We start from the raw sequence: 19034 nt of genomic DNA, 5'->3' as shown, positions 1-19034 counted from the left end.
CAAAAATGGACGTTCCCCGAACCAGACTGTCTTCGATTTGAGTTTGTTCATCCCAAAAATCCAAGAAGAGAAAGTAACAGAAGACACAGAGATTAGAATGAGTCCAAAAATATGACAGGTTAGTCTGAATCGTGTGTGAAGCACAGATGAGGCAGTGATTAGATTAGATTACTTACAGTGTGGAAACAGGCCCTTCGGCCCAACAAGTCCACACCGACCCGCCGAAGCGCAACCCACCCATACCCCTACATTTACCCCTTACCTAACACTACGGGCAATTTAGCATGGCCAATTCACCTGACCCGCACATCTTTGGACTGTGGGAGGAAACCGGAGCACCCGGAGGAAACCCACGCAGACACGGGGAGAACGTGCAAACTCCACACAGTCAGTCGCCTGAGTCGGGAATTGAACCCGGGTCTCAGGCGCTGTGAGGCAGCAGTGCTAACCACTGTGCCACCGTGCCGCCCACGAGTTGGCACCAATGGCATCAATGATGATAACGTTGGCATTAGGCTTTCAAGGGTCTTGGTTTTGTAAGTTGGTGGAAATTTCCTTTTTGTACTTGTTTATTTTGTTGTGGGATGTGGCTGTCACTATCTCGGCCCAGCGTTTACAGCCCGTCCCTAGTTGCCCCCTTGAGAAAGTGGGGGCGAGCTGCCTTTGTTGAACCGCTGACGGGTTTGCCCTCTGGGAGGAAATCCCAGGATTTTCCCAGTGGAAGGAACGGCAACACGTTTCCAAGTCAGGATGGCGGGTGACTTGGAGGGGGTGGGGTTCCCCTGTATCTGCCCCCGCTGTCCTTCCAGACGGAGGTGGCCGTGGGTTTGGAAGGTGCCGTCTGAGGATCTTGGGCGAGTTCCCTGCAGCGCATCTTGGAGATAGCACACGCTGAGCGCCGGTGGTGGTGGAGGGAGCGGGTGCTCGGGTGCCAGTCAGGTGGGATTTCCATAAAAAACCAGCAGCAGAAATCAGAGTCTCTTCCTCCAGGGTGGCTGTGGTACTGGGGGTCACTGAAGTATTTTAATCCTGGGATTTTATTTTGTTGGATAATTAAAATGGTGTCAAAGTAGGTCGATGGATTTAGGCGCATGACAATCTGAATTAAGTTGTGGGGTCAGATTGAGGGGCGGGAGAGCTGCTATTTAATATTCCTCATTCTCGATCTTACTCCTCTGGATCTGAATACACACTTTATCTGACATTCCCCTATTCCCTCACCTTTCCCGTGAGCTGACCAGGATCTGTCCAGTGCGAGCCAGCGATAGTTGTGAGGCCTGTACTCGATTAGACTGAGCGTGAAAGTTACAGGGTTATATGTCTCACGGAAACAGTCTGTCAAATGTAGAGGGACAGTTTGTAATAGAGACAGTGAGGCCTGTCAGTGAGAAAGGGACAGTGAGGCCTGTCAGTGTGTTGGAGAGACAGTGAGGCCTGTCAGTGAGAAAGGGACAGTGAGGCCTGTCAGTGTGAGAGGGACAGTGAGGCCTGTCAGCGTGAGAGAGACAGTGAGGCCTGTCAGTGTGAGAGAGACAGTGAGGCCTGTGAGTGTGTGAGAGAGACAGTGAGGCCTGTGAGTGTGTGACAGAGACAGTGTGGTCTGTGAGTGTGTGACAGAGACAGTGAGGCCTGTCAGTGTGAGAGAGACAGTGAGGCCTGTGAGTGTGTGACAGAGACAGTGTGGTCTGTGAGTGTGTGACAGAGACAGTGAGGCCTGTCAGTGTGTGAGAGGGACAGTGAGGTCTGTGAGTGTGTGAGAGAGACAGTGAGGCCTGTCAGTGTGAGAGAGACAGTGAGGCCTGTGAGTGTGTGAGAGGGACAGTGAGGCCTGTCAGTGTGTGAGAGAGACAGTGTGGCCTGTCAGTGTGAGAGAGAGACAGTGAGGCCTGTGAGTGTGTAAGAGGGACAGTGAGGCCTGTGAGTGTGTGACAGAGACAGTGAGGCCTGTCAGTGTGAGAGAGACAGTGAGGCCTGTCAGTGTGTGAGAGAGACAGTGAGGCCTGTCAGTGTGAGAGGGACAGTGAGGCCTGTCAGTGTGTGAGAGAGACTGTGAGGCCTGTCAGTGTGAGAGGGACAGTGAGGCCTGTCAGTGTGTGAGAGAGACAGTGAGGCCTGTCAGTGTGCGAGAGAGACGGTGAGGCCTGTCAGTGTGTGAGAGACAGTGAGGCCTGTGAGTGTGTGAGAGACAGTGAGGCCTGTGAGTGTGTGAGAGAGACAGTGAGGTCTGTGAGTGTGAGAGGGACAGTGAGGCCTGTCAGTGTGGGAGAGACAGAGAGGCCTATGAGTGTGTGAGAGACAGTGAGGCCTGTCAGTGTGTGAGAGAGACAGTGAGGTCTGTGAGTGTGAGAGGGACAGTGAGGCCTGTCAGTGTGAGAGAGACAGAGAGGCCTATGAGTGTGGGACAGACAGTGAGGTCTGTGAGTGTGTGACAGAGACAGTGTGGTCTGTCAGTGTGAGAGAGACAGTGGCCTGTCAGTGTGAGAGAGACAGTGAGGCCTGTCAGTGAGTGAGAGAGACAGTGAGGCCTGAGTGTGTGTGAGAGAGGGACAGTGAGGCCTGTCAGTGTGTGAGAGAGACAGTGAGGCCTGTCAGTGTGAGAGAGACAGTGAGGCCTGTCAGTGTGTGAGAGAGGGACAGTGAGGCCTGTCAGTGTGTGAGAGAGGGACAGTGAGGCCTGTCAGTGTGTGAGAGGGACAGTGAGGCCTGTCAGTGTGTGAGAGAGACAGTGAGGTCTGTGAGTGTGTGAGAGAGACAGTGAGGCCTGTGAGTGTGAGAGAGGGACAGTGAGGCCCGTCAGTGTGTGAGAGAGACAGTGAGGCCTGTCAGTGTGTAAGAGAGACAGTGAGGCCTGTCAGTGTGTGAGAGGGACAGTGAGGTCTGTCAGTGTGTGTGAGAGACAGTGAGGCCTGTCAGTGTGTGAGAGAGACAGTGAGGCCTGTCAGTGTGAGAGGGACAGTGAGGCCTGTCAGTGTGAGAGGGACAGTGAGGTCTGTCAGTGTGTGTGAGAGACAGTGAGGCCTGTCAGTGTGTGAGAGGGACAGTGAGGCCTGTCAGTGTGTGAGAGGGACAGTGAGGCCTGTCAGTGTGAGAGAGACAGTGAGGCCTGTCAGTGTGTGAGAGAGACAGTGAGGCCTGTCAGTGTGTGAGAGGGACAGTGAGGCCTGTGAGTGTGTGAGAGGGACAGTGAGGCCTGTCAGTGTGTGAGAGAGACAGTGAGGCCTGTGAGTGTGTGAGAGAGACAGTGAGGTCTGAGAGTGTGTGAGAGAGACAATGAGGCCTGTCAGTGTGGGAGAGACAGTGAGGCCTCTCAGTGTGTGAGAGGGACAGTGAGGTCTGTCAGTGTGTGTGAGAGACAGTGAGGCCTGTCAGTGTGTGAGAGGGACAGTGAGGTCTGTCAGTGTGTGTGAGAGACAGTGAGGCCTGTCAGTGTGTGAGAGAGACAGTGAGGCCTGTCAGTGTGTGAGGGACAGTGAGGCCTGTCAGTGTGAGAGGGACAGTGAGGTCTGTCAGTGTGTGTGAGAGACAGTGAGGCCTGTCAGTGTGTGAGAGGGACAGTGAGGCCTGTCAGTGTGTGAGGGAGACAGTGAGGCCTGTGAGTGTGTGAGAGAGACAGTGAGGTCTGAGAGTGTGTGAGAGAGACAATGAGGCCTGTCAGTGTGGGAGAGACAGTGAGGCCTGTCAGTGTGTGAGGGAGACAGTGAGGCCTGTGAGTGTGTGAGAAAGACAGTGAGGCCTGTCAGTGTGTGAGAGAGACAGTGAGGCCTGTCAGTGTGTGGGAGAGACAGTGAGGCCTGTCAGTGTGAGGGAGACATTGAGGCCTGTCAGTGTGTGAGAGGGACAGTGAGGCCTGTGAGTGTGAGAGAGGGACAGAGAAGCCTGTCAGTGTGTGGGAGAGACAGTGAGGCCTGTCAGTGTGTGAGGGAGACAGTGAGGCCTGTCAGTGTGTGGGAGAGACAGTGAGGCCTGTCAGTGTGTGAGAGAGACAGTGAGGCCTGTCAGTGTGTGAGAGGGACAGTGAGGCCTGTCAGTGTGTGGGAGAGACAGTGAGGCCTGTCAGTGTGTGAGGGAGACAGTGAGGCCTGTCAGTGTGTGAGAGGGACAGTGAGGCCTGTCAGTGTGTGGGAGAGACAGTGAGGCCTGTCAGTGTGTGGGAGAGACAGTGAGGCCTGTCAGTGTGTGAGGGAGACAGTGAGGCCTGTCAGTGTGTGAGAGGGACAGTGAGGCCTGTCAGTGTGTGAGAGAGACAGTGAGGCCTGTCAGTGTGTGGGAGAGACAGTGAGGCCTGTCAGTGTGAGGGAGACAGTGAGGCCTGTCAGTGTGTGAGAGGGACAGTGAGGCCTGTCAGTGTGTGAGAGAGACAGTGAGGCCTGTCAGTGTGTGGGAGAGACAGTGAGGCCTGTCAGTGTGTGAGGGAGACAGTGAGGCCTGTCAGTGTGTGAGAGGGACAGTGAGGCCTGTCAGTATGTGAGGGAGACAGTGAGGCCTGTCAGTGTGTGAGAGAGACAGTGAGGCCTATCAGTGTGTGGGAGACAGAGAAGCCTGAGAATTTGACTATTCCATAAATAGGATCCACAACTCCAAGAGGAAGTGATGGGGAAAGTCGCGACTCGAGAGCTCAGGAGGGAATGTTAATCTTGTTTTAAACTCTGCAGGAACACTTCACACCTGAATGTAAGTTCAAAGAGTCCGTATTTGAGAATTACTATGTGACCTACTCTTCAGTCCTATACCGACAACGAGAATCTGGTCGGTCCTGGTACCTCGGCATCAACAAGGAAGGGGAGGTCATGAAAGGCAACAGGGTGAAGAAAACGAAGAGGGCCGCGCACTTCCTTCCCAAACTCATTGAAGGTAAAGCCATTAGCACAAGAGGTCACTAGTTCTCACCCTCCATAGACCTCACAAAGGCCTTGACTATTATTGGAGTTCATAAAGTCATAGAGATGTACAGCACGGAAACAGACCCTTCGGTCCATCCCGTCCATGCTGACCAGATATCCCAACCCAATCTAGTCCCACCTGCCAGCACCCGGCCCATATCCCTCCAAACCCTTCCTATTCATATACCCATCCAGATGCCTCTTAAATGTTGTAATTGTACCAGCCCCCACCACTTCCTCTGGCAGCTCATTCCATACCCGTACCACCCTCTGTGTGAAAAAGTTGCCCCTTAGGTCTCTTTTATATCGTTTCCCTCTCACCCTAAACCTATGCCCTCTAGTTCTGGACTCCCCTACTCCAGGGAAAATACTTTGTCTATTTACCCTAACCATCCCCCTTATAATTTTGTAAAACTCGATAAGGTCACCCCTCAGCCTCCGACGCTCCAGGGAAAACAGCCCCAGCCTGTTCAGCCTCTCCCTGTAGCTCAAACCCTCCAACCCTGGCAACATCCTTGTAAATCTTTACTGAACCCTTTCAAGTTTCACAACATCTTTCCGATAGGAAGGAGACCAGAATTGCATGCAATATTCCAACAGTGACCTAACCAATGTCCTGTACAGCCGCAACATGACCTCCCAACTCCTGTATCAATACTCTGACCAGTAAAGGAAAGCATACCAAACACTGCCTTCACTATCCTATCTACCTGCGACTCCACTTTCAAGGAGCTATGAACCTGCACTCCAAGGTCTCTTTGTTCAGCAACACTCTCTAGGACCTTACCATTAAATATATAAGCCCTGCTAAGATTTGCTTTCCCAAAATGCAGCACCTCACATTTATCTGAATTAAACTCCATCTGCCACTTCTCAGCCCATTGGCCCATCTGGTCCAGATCCTGTTGTAATCTAGGTGACCCTCTTCGCTGTCCCACTACACCTCCAATTTTGGTGTCATCTGCAAACTTACGAAGTATACCACAGTAAGTGGGAAGACTCTTTGTGGAAGTCTCCTTGGAGAACAATGCCGATGCTATCAGCTAATAATGGCTGCCTGGGGTGACTCTTCCTCTGGGAGGAGAGACTCCATGTCCCCCAGGGGCGTTTGATCTCCAACTCCTGCTGGGAGAAAGTTTGGGAAGGTGTTTGAAACAAGTGTCTACAGGTGTTTTGGAGTCGAGTTAGTTTTTTTTACAAACTGGAGTGTAGGATTCAACATCAGAACGGTGGGAGGCATCCTGACGAAACTATCGAGATGGCCTCACTTTGAACGTTCGAGGAGAAAGTGAGGTCTGCAGATGCTGGAGATCAGAGCTGAAAAACGTGTTGCTGGAAAAGCGCAGCAGGTCAGGCAGCATCCGAGGAGCAGGAGAATCGACGTTTCGGGATTCCTGAAGAAGGCCTCATGCCCGAAACGTCAACTCTCCTGCTCCTCGGATGCTGCCTGACCTGCTGCGCTTTTCCAGCAACACGTTTTCAGCTCACTTCGAACCTAATTCACCTTTTACTGCTTCGGTTCTGGAAGGATATGTCAAGGTGGGAATGAGATGAGATTCCCTACGGTGTGGAAACAGGCCCTTCGGCCCAACCAGTCCATACTGACCCTCTGAAGAGTAACTCACCCAGTCCCATTTCTCTCTGACTAATGCACCTAACACTATGGGTAATTTAGCATGGCCAATCCACCCTAACCTACACATCCCATGGCACTATGGGTAATTTAGCATGGCCAATCCACCCTAACCTGCACATCCCTGGGCACTATGGGTAATTTAGCACGGCCAATCCACCCTAACCTACACATCCCATGGCACTATGGGTAATTTAGCATGGCCAATCCACCCTAACCTGCACATCCCTGGGCATTATGGGTAATTTAGCATGGCCAATCCACCCTAACCTGCACATCCCTGGAGACTATGGGTAATTTAGCATGGCCAATCCACCCTAACCTACACATCCCTGGGCACTATGGGTAATTTAGCACGGCCAATCCACCCTAACCTGCACATCCCTGGACACTATGGGTAATTTAGCACGGCCAATCCACCCTAACCTGCACATCCCTGGGCACTATGGGTAATTTAGCATGGCCAATCCACCCTAACCTGCACATCTTTGGACTGTGGGAGGAAACCGGAGCACCCGGAGGAAACCCTCACAGACACGGGGAGAATGTGCAAACTCCACACACACAGTCGCCCGAGGCTGGAATCGAACCCTGGTCCCTGGTGCCGACCACTGAAGCCACCTGCGATGAGAGGCAGGAGTTGCTCTCATTCGAATGGACGGTGTTAACGAGTCACCGTAGATAGTAAGATGCTCAGAAAGCCAGTGCAGAACAGATGGGCTGAGTGGTCTCTGTCTGCATCATAGGAATGCTGTGTGTTCGAGGTGACAAGGGGGTTGTGTTGGCATGAATCAGTGCCAAAAAACCACTGCTCCGATTGGCCGAGACAGAAACTGGGAAGGCATCCATTTACAAATCATCAGCTACAAAGGAATTATTGCTGAACAAAGCTTTTAACGTCTTGCACGTGAAGGAATACCAGAATTCCCAGACCTTGCCAAAAGTAAGAAACTTTCCCCTTTCTGCAAATAAATTCAGGCCTTGCACGCTTGTTTTCAATGACCTGGAGCCGATAACTCAACATCGCTCTCTCCGCCGCGACGTCTCGGCCAATCAGAATTGACTGACTGACTGACCAATCAGCAGCTTCTCTTCCCGTCGAATCGGGAAGGCGGGAAACGTGGCATTCTTGCACTTGTCCTGACGAAGACACGGCCCACAGCTTTCGCGACGTGAGCCTCTATATCAAGATCCTTTCGAAGATGGCGGGTTTTTAGGGAACATCTGATCTGAACCCGAGACGGGGAAGCCAAATCCAGAACTGCCTCCAAAAAGGGAAGGGGAGTTTTTTTTTTAGATTAGATTAGATTACTTAGAGTGTGGAAACAGGCCCTTCGGCCCAACAAGTCCACACCGACCCGCCGAAGCGCAACCCACCCATACCCCTACATTTACCCCTTACCTAACACTACGGGCAATTTAGCATGGCCAATTCACCTGACCCGCACATCTTTAGACTGTGGGAGGAAACCGGAGTACCCGGAGGAAACCCACGCAGACACGGGGAGAATGTGCAAACTCCACACAGTCAGTCGCCTGAGGCGGGAATGGAACCTGGGTCCCTGGCGCTGTGAGGCAGCAGTGCTAACCACTGTGCCACCGTGAGTTGTTGGAGCGAGTGCAGTCTATCGGTGCGCCCTGGACAGCAAGGGGTTAATTTGCCAAGAGAGCGAACACAGACCATGGCTGTGTTTGCCGGAACGTACCGGAACCAGACGAGGGAGGGAACCTGGGGCAGGCCAACCCTGAAAGAACAGGGTATCTTCAGTGGAAACAGGGGCCAATGATTTCACATGCCATGTAGGCCTCAGGCTTCGTTCCATGCATGCACTGTAAATAATTCCTGCTTTATCCTTGATTTCCCTTCATTTCTGTGGAGATGCCAGTGGACTAAGGGACATCTGCTTCATGATTTTGGGGTTATCTGAACAGGAAACTGGCTCGTGGGGCCTTCCTCATGGTATCAGGCATCAACTTAAGTGGGAGATCAGAGTGGTGCCCGAGCAAAAGCCCTTCACCAGGACCCCCCTGCCCCGATTCTCCTGCTCCTCGGATGCTGCCTGACCTGCTGCGCTTTTCCAGCAACACTCACTCGACTCTGATCCCCAGCATCTGCAGTGATCACCCTCGCCTGTCAACTAAGTAGGGGGGGCCCCCTCCATTGGACCCTACCACGGTCAAGTACAATAGAGGGCGACTTGGTGAGGGGGAGAGCACCCCTGTGGAGTCAATTCAGCTGCCAACTGCCCCTGACCCCTCGCCACGTGGGGACGTGAAAGGAAAATGGTTCCCCTCTACCTCTCACGTTAACTTGCAAGTAAGAGGTCCTCTCTGGGCGTTAGGTGGGAGGGAAAATAAAGACTCCTGGGGCAAGGGGGAGGAATAAATCTGAGTGCCCAAGCCGTTTTGAGGGGTCTGACTTGCAAGTTAACGTGAGAGGTAGAGGGGACCTTTTATCTCCCCACGTGGCGAGGTGTCAGGGGCAGTTGGTAACGGAATTATCTCCATAGAGGTGCACTCCCTTCATCACGTCACCCTTCATTGTACGTGAGCCGTAGTCAGACTGAGCAGAATCTCTGACTTCTGCTGTTGTGTGATGTTTTAAAAAGTTTTATTAACCAGCACCAGTTACAGTCTAGCAGGTAACAATGAGGCAAACGATTCACAAGGAACGGCAGTTTACAGGGACAAGGGGAATGACAAAGCCAGAGCCACACGGCCCAGCCGTTACACCCAGGTGACAGGGAAGACAGGATGGCCCTCCAACCCCGCCGTACCCACATCGACAATGGGACTGTGAGGGACTGATAAACCCACCATTAAACCAGGGTGTATAACCCGGCAAACCACCCGCTCATCCCAACACCCGGCCACTCAAACACAGCCCGTCCCTACACCCCTTCCCCCCTCTCAGCCCGTCCCTACACCCCTTCCCCCACCTCAGCCCGTCCCTGCACCCCTTCCCCCCCCCTCAGCCCGTCCCTACACCCCCTCCCCCCCTCAGCCCGTCCCTGCACCCCTTCCCCCCCTCAACCCGTCCCTACACCCCTTCCCCCACCTCAGCCCGTCCCTACACCCCCTCCCCCCCTCAGCCCATCCCTACACCCCTTCCCCCCCTCAGCCCGTCCCTACACCCTTTCCCCCCTCTCAGCCCGTCCTTACACCCCCCCTCAGCCCGTCCCTACACCCCTTCCCCCCTCAGCCCGTCCCTACACCCCTCCCCCCCCTCAGCCCGTCCCTACACCCTTTCCCCCCTCTCAGCCCGTCCCTAAACCCCTTCCCCCCCTCAGCCTGTCCCTACACCCCTTTCCCCCCTCAGCCTGCCCCTACACCCCTTCCCCCCCTCAGCCCGTCCCTGCACCCCTTCCCCCCCTCAGCCTGTCCCTACACCCCTTTCCCCCCTCAGCCTGCCCCTACACCCCTTCCCCCCCTCAGCCCGTCCCTGCACCCCCTCCCCCCCCCAGCCCATCCCTACACCCCTTCTACCACTCAGCCCGTCCCTAAACCCCTTCCCCCCACAGCCTGTCCCTACACCCCTCCCCCCAACCCGTCCCTAAACCCCTTCCCCCCACAGCCTGTCCCTACACCCCTCCCCCCTCAGCCTGTCCCTATACCCCTCTCCCCCAACCCGTCCCTGTGCCCCTTCCCCCCACAGCCTGTCCTTACACCCCTCCCCCCTCAGCCTGTCCCTATACCCCTCTCCCCCAACCCGTCCCTGTGCCCCTTCCCCCCACAGCCTGTCCCTACACCCCTCCACCCCCCTGCCTGTCCCTACACCCCTCTCCCCCAACCCGTCCCTGTGCCCCTTCCTGTTTGTTTATTTTCCTCTTGTTTCTTTTCCCCCTCTCCCCACACCACCCTCTCACGGCGGTAGTCCTTATTTTCCCCAGCCCCCAGGGGGTGTGTGTGTGTGCAGGTGTGAGACACAGTGAGAGACACAAGGTAAATAAATCTTTATTCAAATTTCCCCCTCCAGGAAGATAGGAAAACCCCCAGGTGACCCTTCACATCAAAGGGCAATGCTGTGTGATCAAACAGTGAAGGGGAGGGCAGGGACTAAATCAAAATAGAGTTGGAGGGGTAAATGATGCACTCCACTCCCTGCGGCGCCCACCTCTCCCTGAACAGCTCCAGGGTGTTGTTGGTGGACACCGCGTGCTCCTTTTCCAAGGACACCCGGGCTCTAACGTAACCGCGGAAGAGGGGGGCAGATAATACGCTCCTTTCTGTATCTGTCAGCCAGGGCTTCCTGATTGGACAGCCCCAATTAGGGAACTCGTATTCTTGTTGCAATCGCTGCACTGACAGTCCATGAAAGGGGTTTTTCGAAATGATTTGACTCCACCAAAGGGGCTATGTCAATGCAGCTTGTTGTTACCGGAGTCTGATTGTTTCCACACCCACCCACATCCCGCCTTTGTCTTGCAGCTGCGTTGTATCGGGAGCCATCTCTGCATGAGCTGGTGGACGAACTCTCTGACATCAAGAAGGCCTCTAAGGCGGGCGAGGAGCCGGTCGCCGTGGGCAACGGGAAGGGACAGCCCCCACAGGCCCACACGTAGTCCGCTGGGTGTCAATGGAAGGCCTCGAGACGCGGGAGGGTTAGGAGGGCTGGGAAGGGGTTGGGTGGGGGTGTGGTGGTGGCACGTTATGGGCATTTGTGAGGCATTTGGGGAAGGGGGGGTGGGGATTGGGAATGGAGGCTCGCGACCCTCCCCAGACCCCCCGCTGGGCGCGGGCGGGGAGGGCCTGTGGGCGACGGAAGCAGCACTCAGTCTCCATGGGCCTAGCCTAATCCTTGTAAGGCGGCCATATTGCCAGGAGCCATGTCAAATGGGGAATGGGGAAGACATGCGAGGTTGTGGGGGGAGGGGGTGTTTGGAGGGGAGCGGTGTGGGGGGGGGGGGGTGAGGGTGGGGATAGGGCGGTCAGGTATCAGGTCACCACCCCCCACCCGTCCCCCAACCCTGCTGGAGGAAGCCACTCAACTCCCCAACTCCCCTCATCCTCACAGCCCATCCCTCCATTCCTGGAGCATCAGCCAGGTTTGGCTCTGAGGTGGTGGGGGGGGAGAGGGTCTGGCCTCCAGCCTTCCCAGGATCAGCATTCCTTTGATCCCACGCCCCCATTCAGGACGAGGCCATTCGGCCCCTCCAGCTTGGCGCCGTCTGGTTCCAAACGGGTTGCTGGAAAAGCGCAGCAGGTCAGGCAGCACCCGAGGGAGCAGGAGAGTCGGCGTTTCGGGCAGGAGTCCAAGGGCTCATGCCCGCAACGTCGACTCTCCTGCTCCCTGGGATGCTGCCTGACCTGCTGCGCTTTTCCAGCAACACATTTTCAGCTCCGACCCCCAGCATCTGGGGTCCTCACTTTCTCCAAGTCTGGTTCCATTATTGGCTGAACCAGATCCGCCTGCCTTATCTCTGTAATCCTGCTCCGACAAAAAGCTAAACCTCGTGGATAGGTCAAATATCCCCCTCACCCCCCGATTTATTGGGAGGGGAAGGGGATTTAGTTGTCCGCTGCCCTTTATGTGAATGGGCTCTGACACTCGTTATAACTTCGCGTCCCCTTGCTAATCTGTCGATCTATTCCCAAAAATCTAACTCCATCCAACCATTGGGAAACTGCTCAAATTGTCTCCTCCCTTTTCACATAAGCCTGACGAAGATTATTTTCCTCTCTTTATACTTGGAATCCGCTCAATTCCATCTCCTACTCGATGCTCCAGGACGTCTTTCAACCATCCCTCCTCCCCGGGGGAATCCATTTTGGGACAGGATTGGTTCCCTCCCTGTTGAATTCCCTTGGGCAAAGATGGACGCATCCTTTGCATCACCCATTACCAGCAGTTTTTAGTTCCTCATTAACGAGAGAGCGCGCCACAGGCCATCCAGCCCATCTCGTCCACGCTGGGACTTTTTTTTTCTCCTCCCCCTAGAGCCGGCGCGACCCCTCCATGTCAATCCCTCTCACCCAATCCATCCCCGTAGCCCCATGTCAATCCCAAACTGATCCCGCTGCTCCACTCTCTTCCCATAACCCGTATCAGTTTCAAGTGATTTTTGCTGCCCCGCGCTCTCTCCCCGTAGCCCTATATCAATCCTAAACTAATCCCGCTGCCCTCGTTCTCCCCGTGGTATGTATAGTCAATCAATAAAGGTAGTAGCATCTAATGGACGCAGGGTGTGAGACCCCCTTGTGTCTGTGCTAACTTTTCCAAAGAGCTACACAATTTGTCCCTACCCCTTTCTCTGTTCCTCAGAAGCCTGACGAAGATTATTTTCTTTCATTCCTGAAGAAGGGCTCATGCCCGAAACGTCGAATTTCCTGTTCCTTGGATGCTGCCTGACCTGCTGCGCTTTAACCAGCAGCACGTTTTCAGCAAAGATTATTTTCCCCCTTATACCTGGGTTTTTTTTTCCCATAACCCTTCCCTCCAGAGGGAATCCCAAACCCGCCCCAAACCCACTGGAAAACCGGGTTTTGAGAATGAACCCTTCTCCATCCGCAGGGGGGGGGGGCGGGCAACGTTGGCTGGGTTTGTGTGTGGCACTGAGTTGTGTGCGTGATGGCATACACCGCGATCCTGCTAGTGTCAGTTAAGCCCAGGACAATTCAAGAGCAGGACGTGGCATTAACCGCACCCTGGTTCGATTTTCGGCAGAGGCTGGGGCTCCTTATTAATCAGCCTTTGGAACAATGACGTCTGGAATGATTCTGTTGTTATACCTCGCAGGGTCTCTCTCTCAATCCCTCTTAGAAGTCTTGAGGAGATGTCAATCGCATCACCCGCAGGGTCAGCCCTTTTTTTTAAAAAAAATCTATATATTTATTCGGAATGTATTTATTTTTTTTACGAGCCTACCCGTAAGGTGCGATGTTAAAGTAAACTAGCAGCTTCACACCGAGCTGCATTAAAACAGAGCATGTTGTCTACGTTTTTCGTGATTGCCTGGCCTACTTGTTGGTGTCATGGTCAAATTTTGGCCTCTTAGCCCCCATTGCAGTCATGTGACCTTGGTTGCTGCCCTGTGGTTTGCTTGGGGGGGAGGGGAAGAGAGGCGGTCCCTGAATACCTTTGACCTCTGCTGCTGCCAAGGCAAACGCCTCCACCAATGAATCAAGGGTGGTATTCCGGCGAGGTTGGCAGAAACAGGGAACCGTGGGATGGCAAGGGAATATCGATTCTTTGACCTTTTGAAGGAAGGGAGGCGCGGCTCAGGTCCAAGGGAATCCCTGGAAGTCTACAGGGAATCCAGGAGCTGACTGGAGAAGGAAACCAGGAGGGTCAAAAGGGGGCACGCGATAGAGAAGGTTAGGGTGAATCCAAAGAGGTACTTTAAACGTATTAAAGGAAAAAGAATTATTAGAAAGAGAATAGGTTCCCTTAAGGACCAAAGTGGACATATATGTGCAGAACCGCAGGAGATGGCGAGGTTTTCTCAATGAGTATTTCTCCTCTGGGTTTACTGTGGAGAAAGCCATGACAATTTGGGAACTTGGGGAAGTTAGTGGCGATATCTTGGGGACAATCCATATCACAGTGGAGGAGGTGTTGGGTGTATTAGAATGTATGAAGGCGGATAAATCTCCTGGTCCTGGCCAGTTATATCTAAGAATACAGCAAGAGGCTAGGGAAGAAATTGCGGGGGCCCTGGCTGATATTTTTGCATCACTGTTAGCTACAGGTGAGGTCCCGGATGACTGGGGGGTAGTGAACGTTGTACCTTTACTCAAGCAGGGTGCAAGCAAAAGCCCGAGAACTATAGAACAGTAAGCTTAACATCTTTGTGGGTGGCACAGTGGTTAGCACTGCTGCCTCACAGCGCCTGAGACCCGGGTTCAATTCCCGCCTCAGGCGACTGACTGTGTGGAGTTTGCACGTTCTCCCCGTGTCTGCGTGGGTTTGCTCCGGGTGCTCCAGTTTCCTCCCACAGTCCAAAGATGTGCGGGTCAGGGTGAATTGGCCATGCTAAATTGCCCGTAGTGTTAGGTAAGGGGTATGGGTGGGTTGCGCTTCAGCGGGTCGGTATGGACTTTTTGGGCCGAAGGGCCTGTTTCCACGCTGTAAGTAATCTAATCTATGGTGGTCGAGTTACTTGAGAAGATTCTGAGGGAGAAGGTACACATCCATTTGGAAAGACAGGGTTTGATTAAGAATAATCAGCCTGGCTTTATGAGTGGGAGATCCTCTCTCAGCTTAAACTGATGTAATCTTTGATGAAGTGACCAGAAAGGTTGCTGAGGGCAGAGCGGTAGACATAGTCTATATGGACTTCAGTAAGGCCTTTGATAAGGTTCCACATGGTAGGCTGCTCTGGAAGATTAAATCTCATGGAATCCAGGGTGAGCTGGCAAACTGGTTACATAATTGGCTTAATGGTAGGAATCGGAGGGTAATAATGGAAGGATGCTTGTCGGACTGGAGGCCTGTGACTAGTGGAGTGCCCCAGGGGTCAGTGATGGGCCTGTTATTGTTTGTTATCTATATCAATGATTTGGATGAGAATGTACAGCGCAATGTTTAGCCAGTTTGCTGATAACACTAAAATAGGCCATATCGTGGACAGTGAGGAAGGTTGTCAGAAATTACAACTGGGCCTTGATCCGCTGGAATAGTGAGCTGAGAAATGGTAAACGGAGTTTAAGATGGGTAAGTGTGAGGTCTTGCATTTGGAAAGTCAAATCAAGGTAGGGCCTGAAGGAGTGTAGTGGAACAGAGGGATCTTGGAGTGGGGGTTCACAATTCTCTCAAAGTGGAGACACACGTGGACATGGCAATGAAGAAGGCTTTTGGCACTCTGGCCTTCATCAGTCAGGGCACTGAGTATAGAAGGTGGCAAGTTACGTTGGAGTTATACAGGACGTTGGTGAGGCCGCACTCGGAGTATTGTGTTCAGTTTTGGTCACCTTGTTATAGGAAGGATGTTACTAAACTGCAAAGAGTGCAGAAGAAATTTACTAGGATGTTGCCAGGGCTCAATGGTCTGAGTTACAGAGAGATGTTGGACAAGCTGGGACTTTATTCATTAGAGTGTAGGAGACTGAGGGGGGACCTTAGAGAGGTGTATAAGAGAGGCATAGATCGGGAGAATGCATTCAGTCTTTTTCTCAGCATTGGGGAATCGAGGACCAGAGGGCATTAGTTTAAGGTTAGAGGGGAAAGAATAAAAAAGGGGCAACTTTTTTTCACAGAGAGCGGTACACATATAGAATGAGCTGCCAGCGGATGTGGTTGAGGCGGGTACATTAACAACATTCTAAAAGCATTTGGACAAATACATGGATAGGAAAGAATTAGAAGGCTATAAGCCAAGTGCAGGGAAATGGGGTTAGCATGAACAATTTGGTCAACATGGGGTAGTTTGGGCCAAAGGGTCTTTCTCCGTGCTGTGGGACTCTGTGGTGGAAGAATGTTCCAAAATCGATTAACAGCGGTGTTTGCAACCAATAGGGGAGGCTATTTCCCGTTAATACACAAACTACCTACAGCTACTGTCTACAAGATAGACTGCATCGAGTGCCTCTCACAGCATCTTCCAAACCCACAACTCGAACATCTCGAAGGACAAAGGTGATCGATGCATGAGAACACCACTTTTTTTTTAATTCCTCCCCGCACCACTCACCTTATTTGGAAACACATTAAGCAGACTATGAACATACAAGTTAGGAGCAAGGGTAGGCCATTTGGCCCCTCAGGAAGTCTCTGTCACCCGGTACAGTTGATTGTAATCCGCAGATTCCCACCAACCCCTCTTCTGATCCGAGCTGATATTCTAACTGGGCAAGTCAGAGTCTACAGACCTAGCTTCAGAGATCATATTTTGTTTTTGTTTTGCTCTAACAAGGTGGTCTCGCACAAAGACGCAAGCATACTATTCTGCCTATCTGGTTTTAACAGTAAAACAGAGGCTTATCATGTGAAAGAAATTAATTTAAAATAGAATAAATCCAAAATAAAACAAAAAGATCTTGAAATACATGGTAAAATACAGACCCTCCTTTATAGGATGAGTCCACTAACCCTACGACAGAAAGGGACAAAGGCAGAGTGGTTGACATTGTCTATGTAGACTTCGGAAAGCAATCGATTAGATTAGTTACAGTGTGGAAACAGGCCCTTCGGCCCAACTAGTCCACACCGACCCGCCGAAGCGCAAACCCACCCATTCTCCTAACACTACGGGCAATTTAGCATGGCCAATTCACCCTGACCTGCACATCTTTGGACTGTGGGAGGAAACCCACGCAGACACGGGGATAACGTGCAAACTCCACACAGTCAGTCGCCTGAGGCGGGAATTGAACCCGGGTCTCTGGCGCTGTGAGGCAGCAGTGCTAACCACTGAGCCACCGTGCCGCCCACTAAATAGTAAGGTTAGATCACATGGGATACAGGGAGAACTAGCCATTTGGATACAAACTGGCTCAAAGGTAGAAGACCGAGGGTGGTGGTGGAGGGTTGTTTTTCAGACTGGAGGCCTGTGACCGGTGGAGTGCCACAAGGGTCGGTGCTGGGCCCTCTACTTTTTGTCATTTATGTAAATGATTTGGATGTGAATGTAGGAGGTACGGTTAGTGGGGTTGCAAGGAAGATGGTGTCGTGGATAGTGAAGAAGGTCACCTCAGAGCACAGCAGGATCTTGATCAGATGGGCCTATGGGCCGAGCAGAGGCTGATGGGAGTTTAATTTAGGTAAACGTGAGGTGTTGCATTTTGGGAAGGCAAACCAGGGCAGGACTTATATCGTCAATGTAGGATCAAGGGGGGTGCTGTGAACAAAGAGACCTGGGGGTGCAGGGGGCATAGTTCCTCGGAGCCACAGGTAGACAACTTGGGGAAGAAGGCCATTTGGCCGGCTTATCTTCATTTGTCAGGACATTGAGTATGGGAATTGGGACATCAGCTCTCCAGAACATTGGTGAGACCGCTTTCAGAGTACTGAGTGCAATTCTGGTCACCCATCTATAGGAAAGACATCATTAAACCCGAGAGGGTGTAGAAAACATTCACAAGGATACTGCCAGGATTTGAGCTATGGGGAGAGGCTGAACAGGCTGGGGCCTCATTTCACCAGCATGTTAGAAACTGAGGGGTGACCTTATAGAGGCTTATAAAAAAGTCATGCGAGGTATACATAGGGTGACTGGCTAATGTCGTCTTCCCATAGTCCAAAGCTAGAGGTTTAAGGTGAGAGGGGAAAGGTTTAAAAGGGTCCAAGGGGTAACTTGATCACATAGAGAGGGTGTTGCCCGTATGGAATGAGCAGCCAGAGAAGGTGATGGAGGCTGCTACAATTACAACGTTTAACAGGATAGGTGGATGAATAGGAAGGGCTCAGGGCCAAATGCTGGCAAATGGGACGAGGTCGGATCGGGATGTCTAGTCGCCATGGATGAACTGCACCGAAGGATCTGTTTCTGTGCTGTATAACTCAATGACTCGAATTGTTCGTCTTTTCGCTCTATCGATGTTGCCAGACTGGTTGAGTTTCTTCAGCACTCTCAGTGTCTGCGGTACTCACTCCAGAGAGAATTCATGACTATTTCAGGTCTATCAGGCTTCATTTAACAGTTTCAACTCCCAGTCTTGAGCCTCTTCCCTGATTCGTCAAATAACTGAGCTTAGACTTTCTCAGCTTCGAATAGCCCCTTCCATTTCACTTCCAGTCTGAAACCCCTTAAACTGAAGTTACCTATTTCTTAATATTCCTGAACAATTTTTTGTCCTCAGCAGCAATATTTTTAAGCATCTAAACTTCAGCCATGGCTTCTCCAAAGTTCTAAAACTCAAACCCAACTCATCGGAAGAAGAAAATCCCCCTGACCTTCTGAACTGAAAACTTAAAGCGCAATTGTTAACTTTGCTCATTGTGAAAAACTACTGATGTAAACAAATCCCCATGAGCCTCCAAGAACTCTCTCTCAGACTGTTATAAAATCAGTGGCCGTGATTTCAGTAATACCGACAAGTTAATCATTAAACCCCTTCAGACACAGCTGCCATTATGCTCAAATCCAAAATCTAAAACAATTGCAATAAAAAAGTAGATAAAATTAATACGTTACATTGTACCCCAATAACTGAATGTGGATCAAGCAAATATTTTACGTTGTATCGCGATAACCTTTGACTCTGTCATTCTCTCTGTGAAGAAGCTGCCTTCAAAAGATGTAGTCACCTGACCTCAACTGCTCACTGGGGAAGAACGTTCCAGAAACGCATCAGCCTCTGGGAAGGAAAGAATTTCTCTCAATCTCCGTCTTACTTTTGCAATCACCCTTAGTTTTAAACCGTGTGCCCATCCGAGACCCTCTTGCGAAACACTCTTCCAGTTGGCACCCTATCCAGTTCCCTCAGGGTCTTCATCGAGAGTCATAGAGATGTACAGCACGGAAACAGACCCTTCGGCCCAACCGGTCCACGCCGACCAGATATCCCAACCCAATCTAGTCCCACTTCCCAGCACCCGGCCCATATCCCTCCAAACCCTTCCTATTCATATACCCATCCAAATG

At 52.0% G+C, this 19034-nt stretch overlaps 1 protein-coding gene across 1 annotated transcript in view; it reads left to right on the top strand.

The window, feature by feature from the left end:
- LOC132835218 (fibroblast growth factor 14-like) overlaps positions 1-12659 on the top strand; it is a gene marked incomplete at its 5' end in the record, with an annotated part of 22439 nt that extends 9780 nt beyond the window's left edge. Inside the window, 3 exons of the mRNA XM_060854581.1 lie at positions 4653-4851; positions 10942-11048; positions 12612-12659. Of these exons, the coding sequence (XP_060710564.1) occupies positions 4653-4851; positions 10942-11048; positions 12612-12659 (354 nt within the window). The remainder of the gene's footprint in view (positions 1-4652; positions 4852-10941; positions 11049-12611) is intronic.
- Positions 12660-19034: the final 6375 nt, after the last annotated feature.

This window comes from Hemiscyllium ocellatum, chromosome 44 (assembly GCF_020745735.1).
Source record: "Hemiscyllium ocellatum isolate sHemOce1 chromosome 44, sHemOce1.pat.X.cur, whole genome shotgun sequence".
NCBI lineage: Eukaryota > Metazoa > Chordata > Chondrichthyes > Orectolobiformes > Hemiscylliidae > Hemiscyllium > Hemiscyllium ocellatum.
Note: the sequence above shows the minus strand (reverse complement) of the source record. Positions and strands in the feature narration are given on the sequence as shown.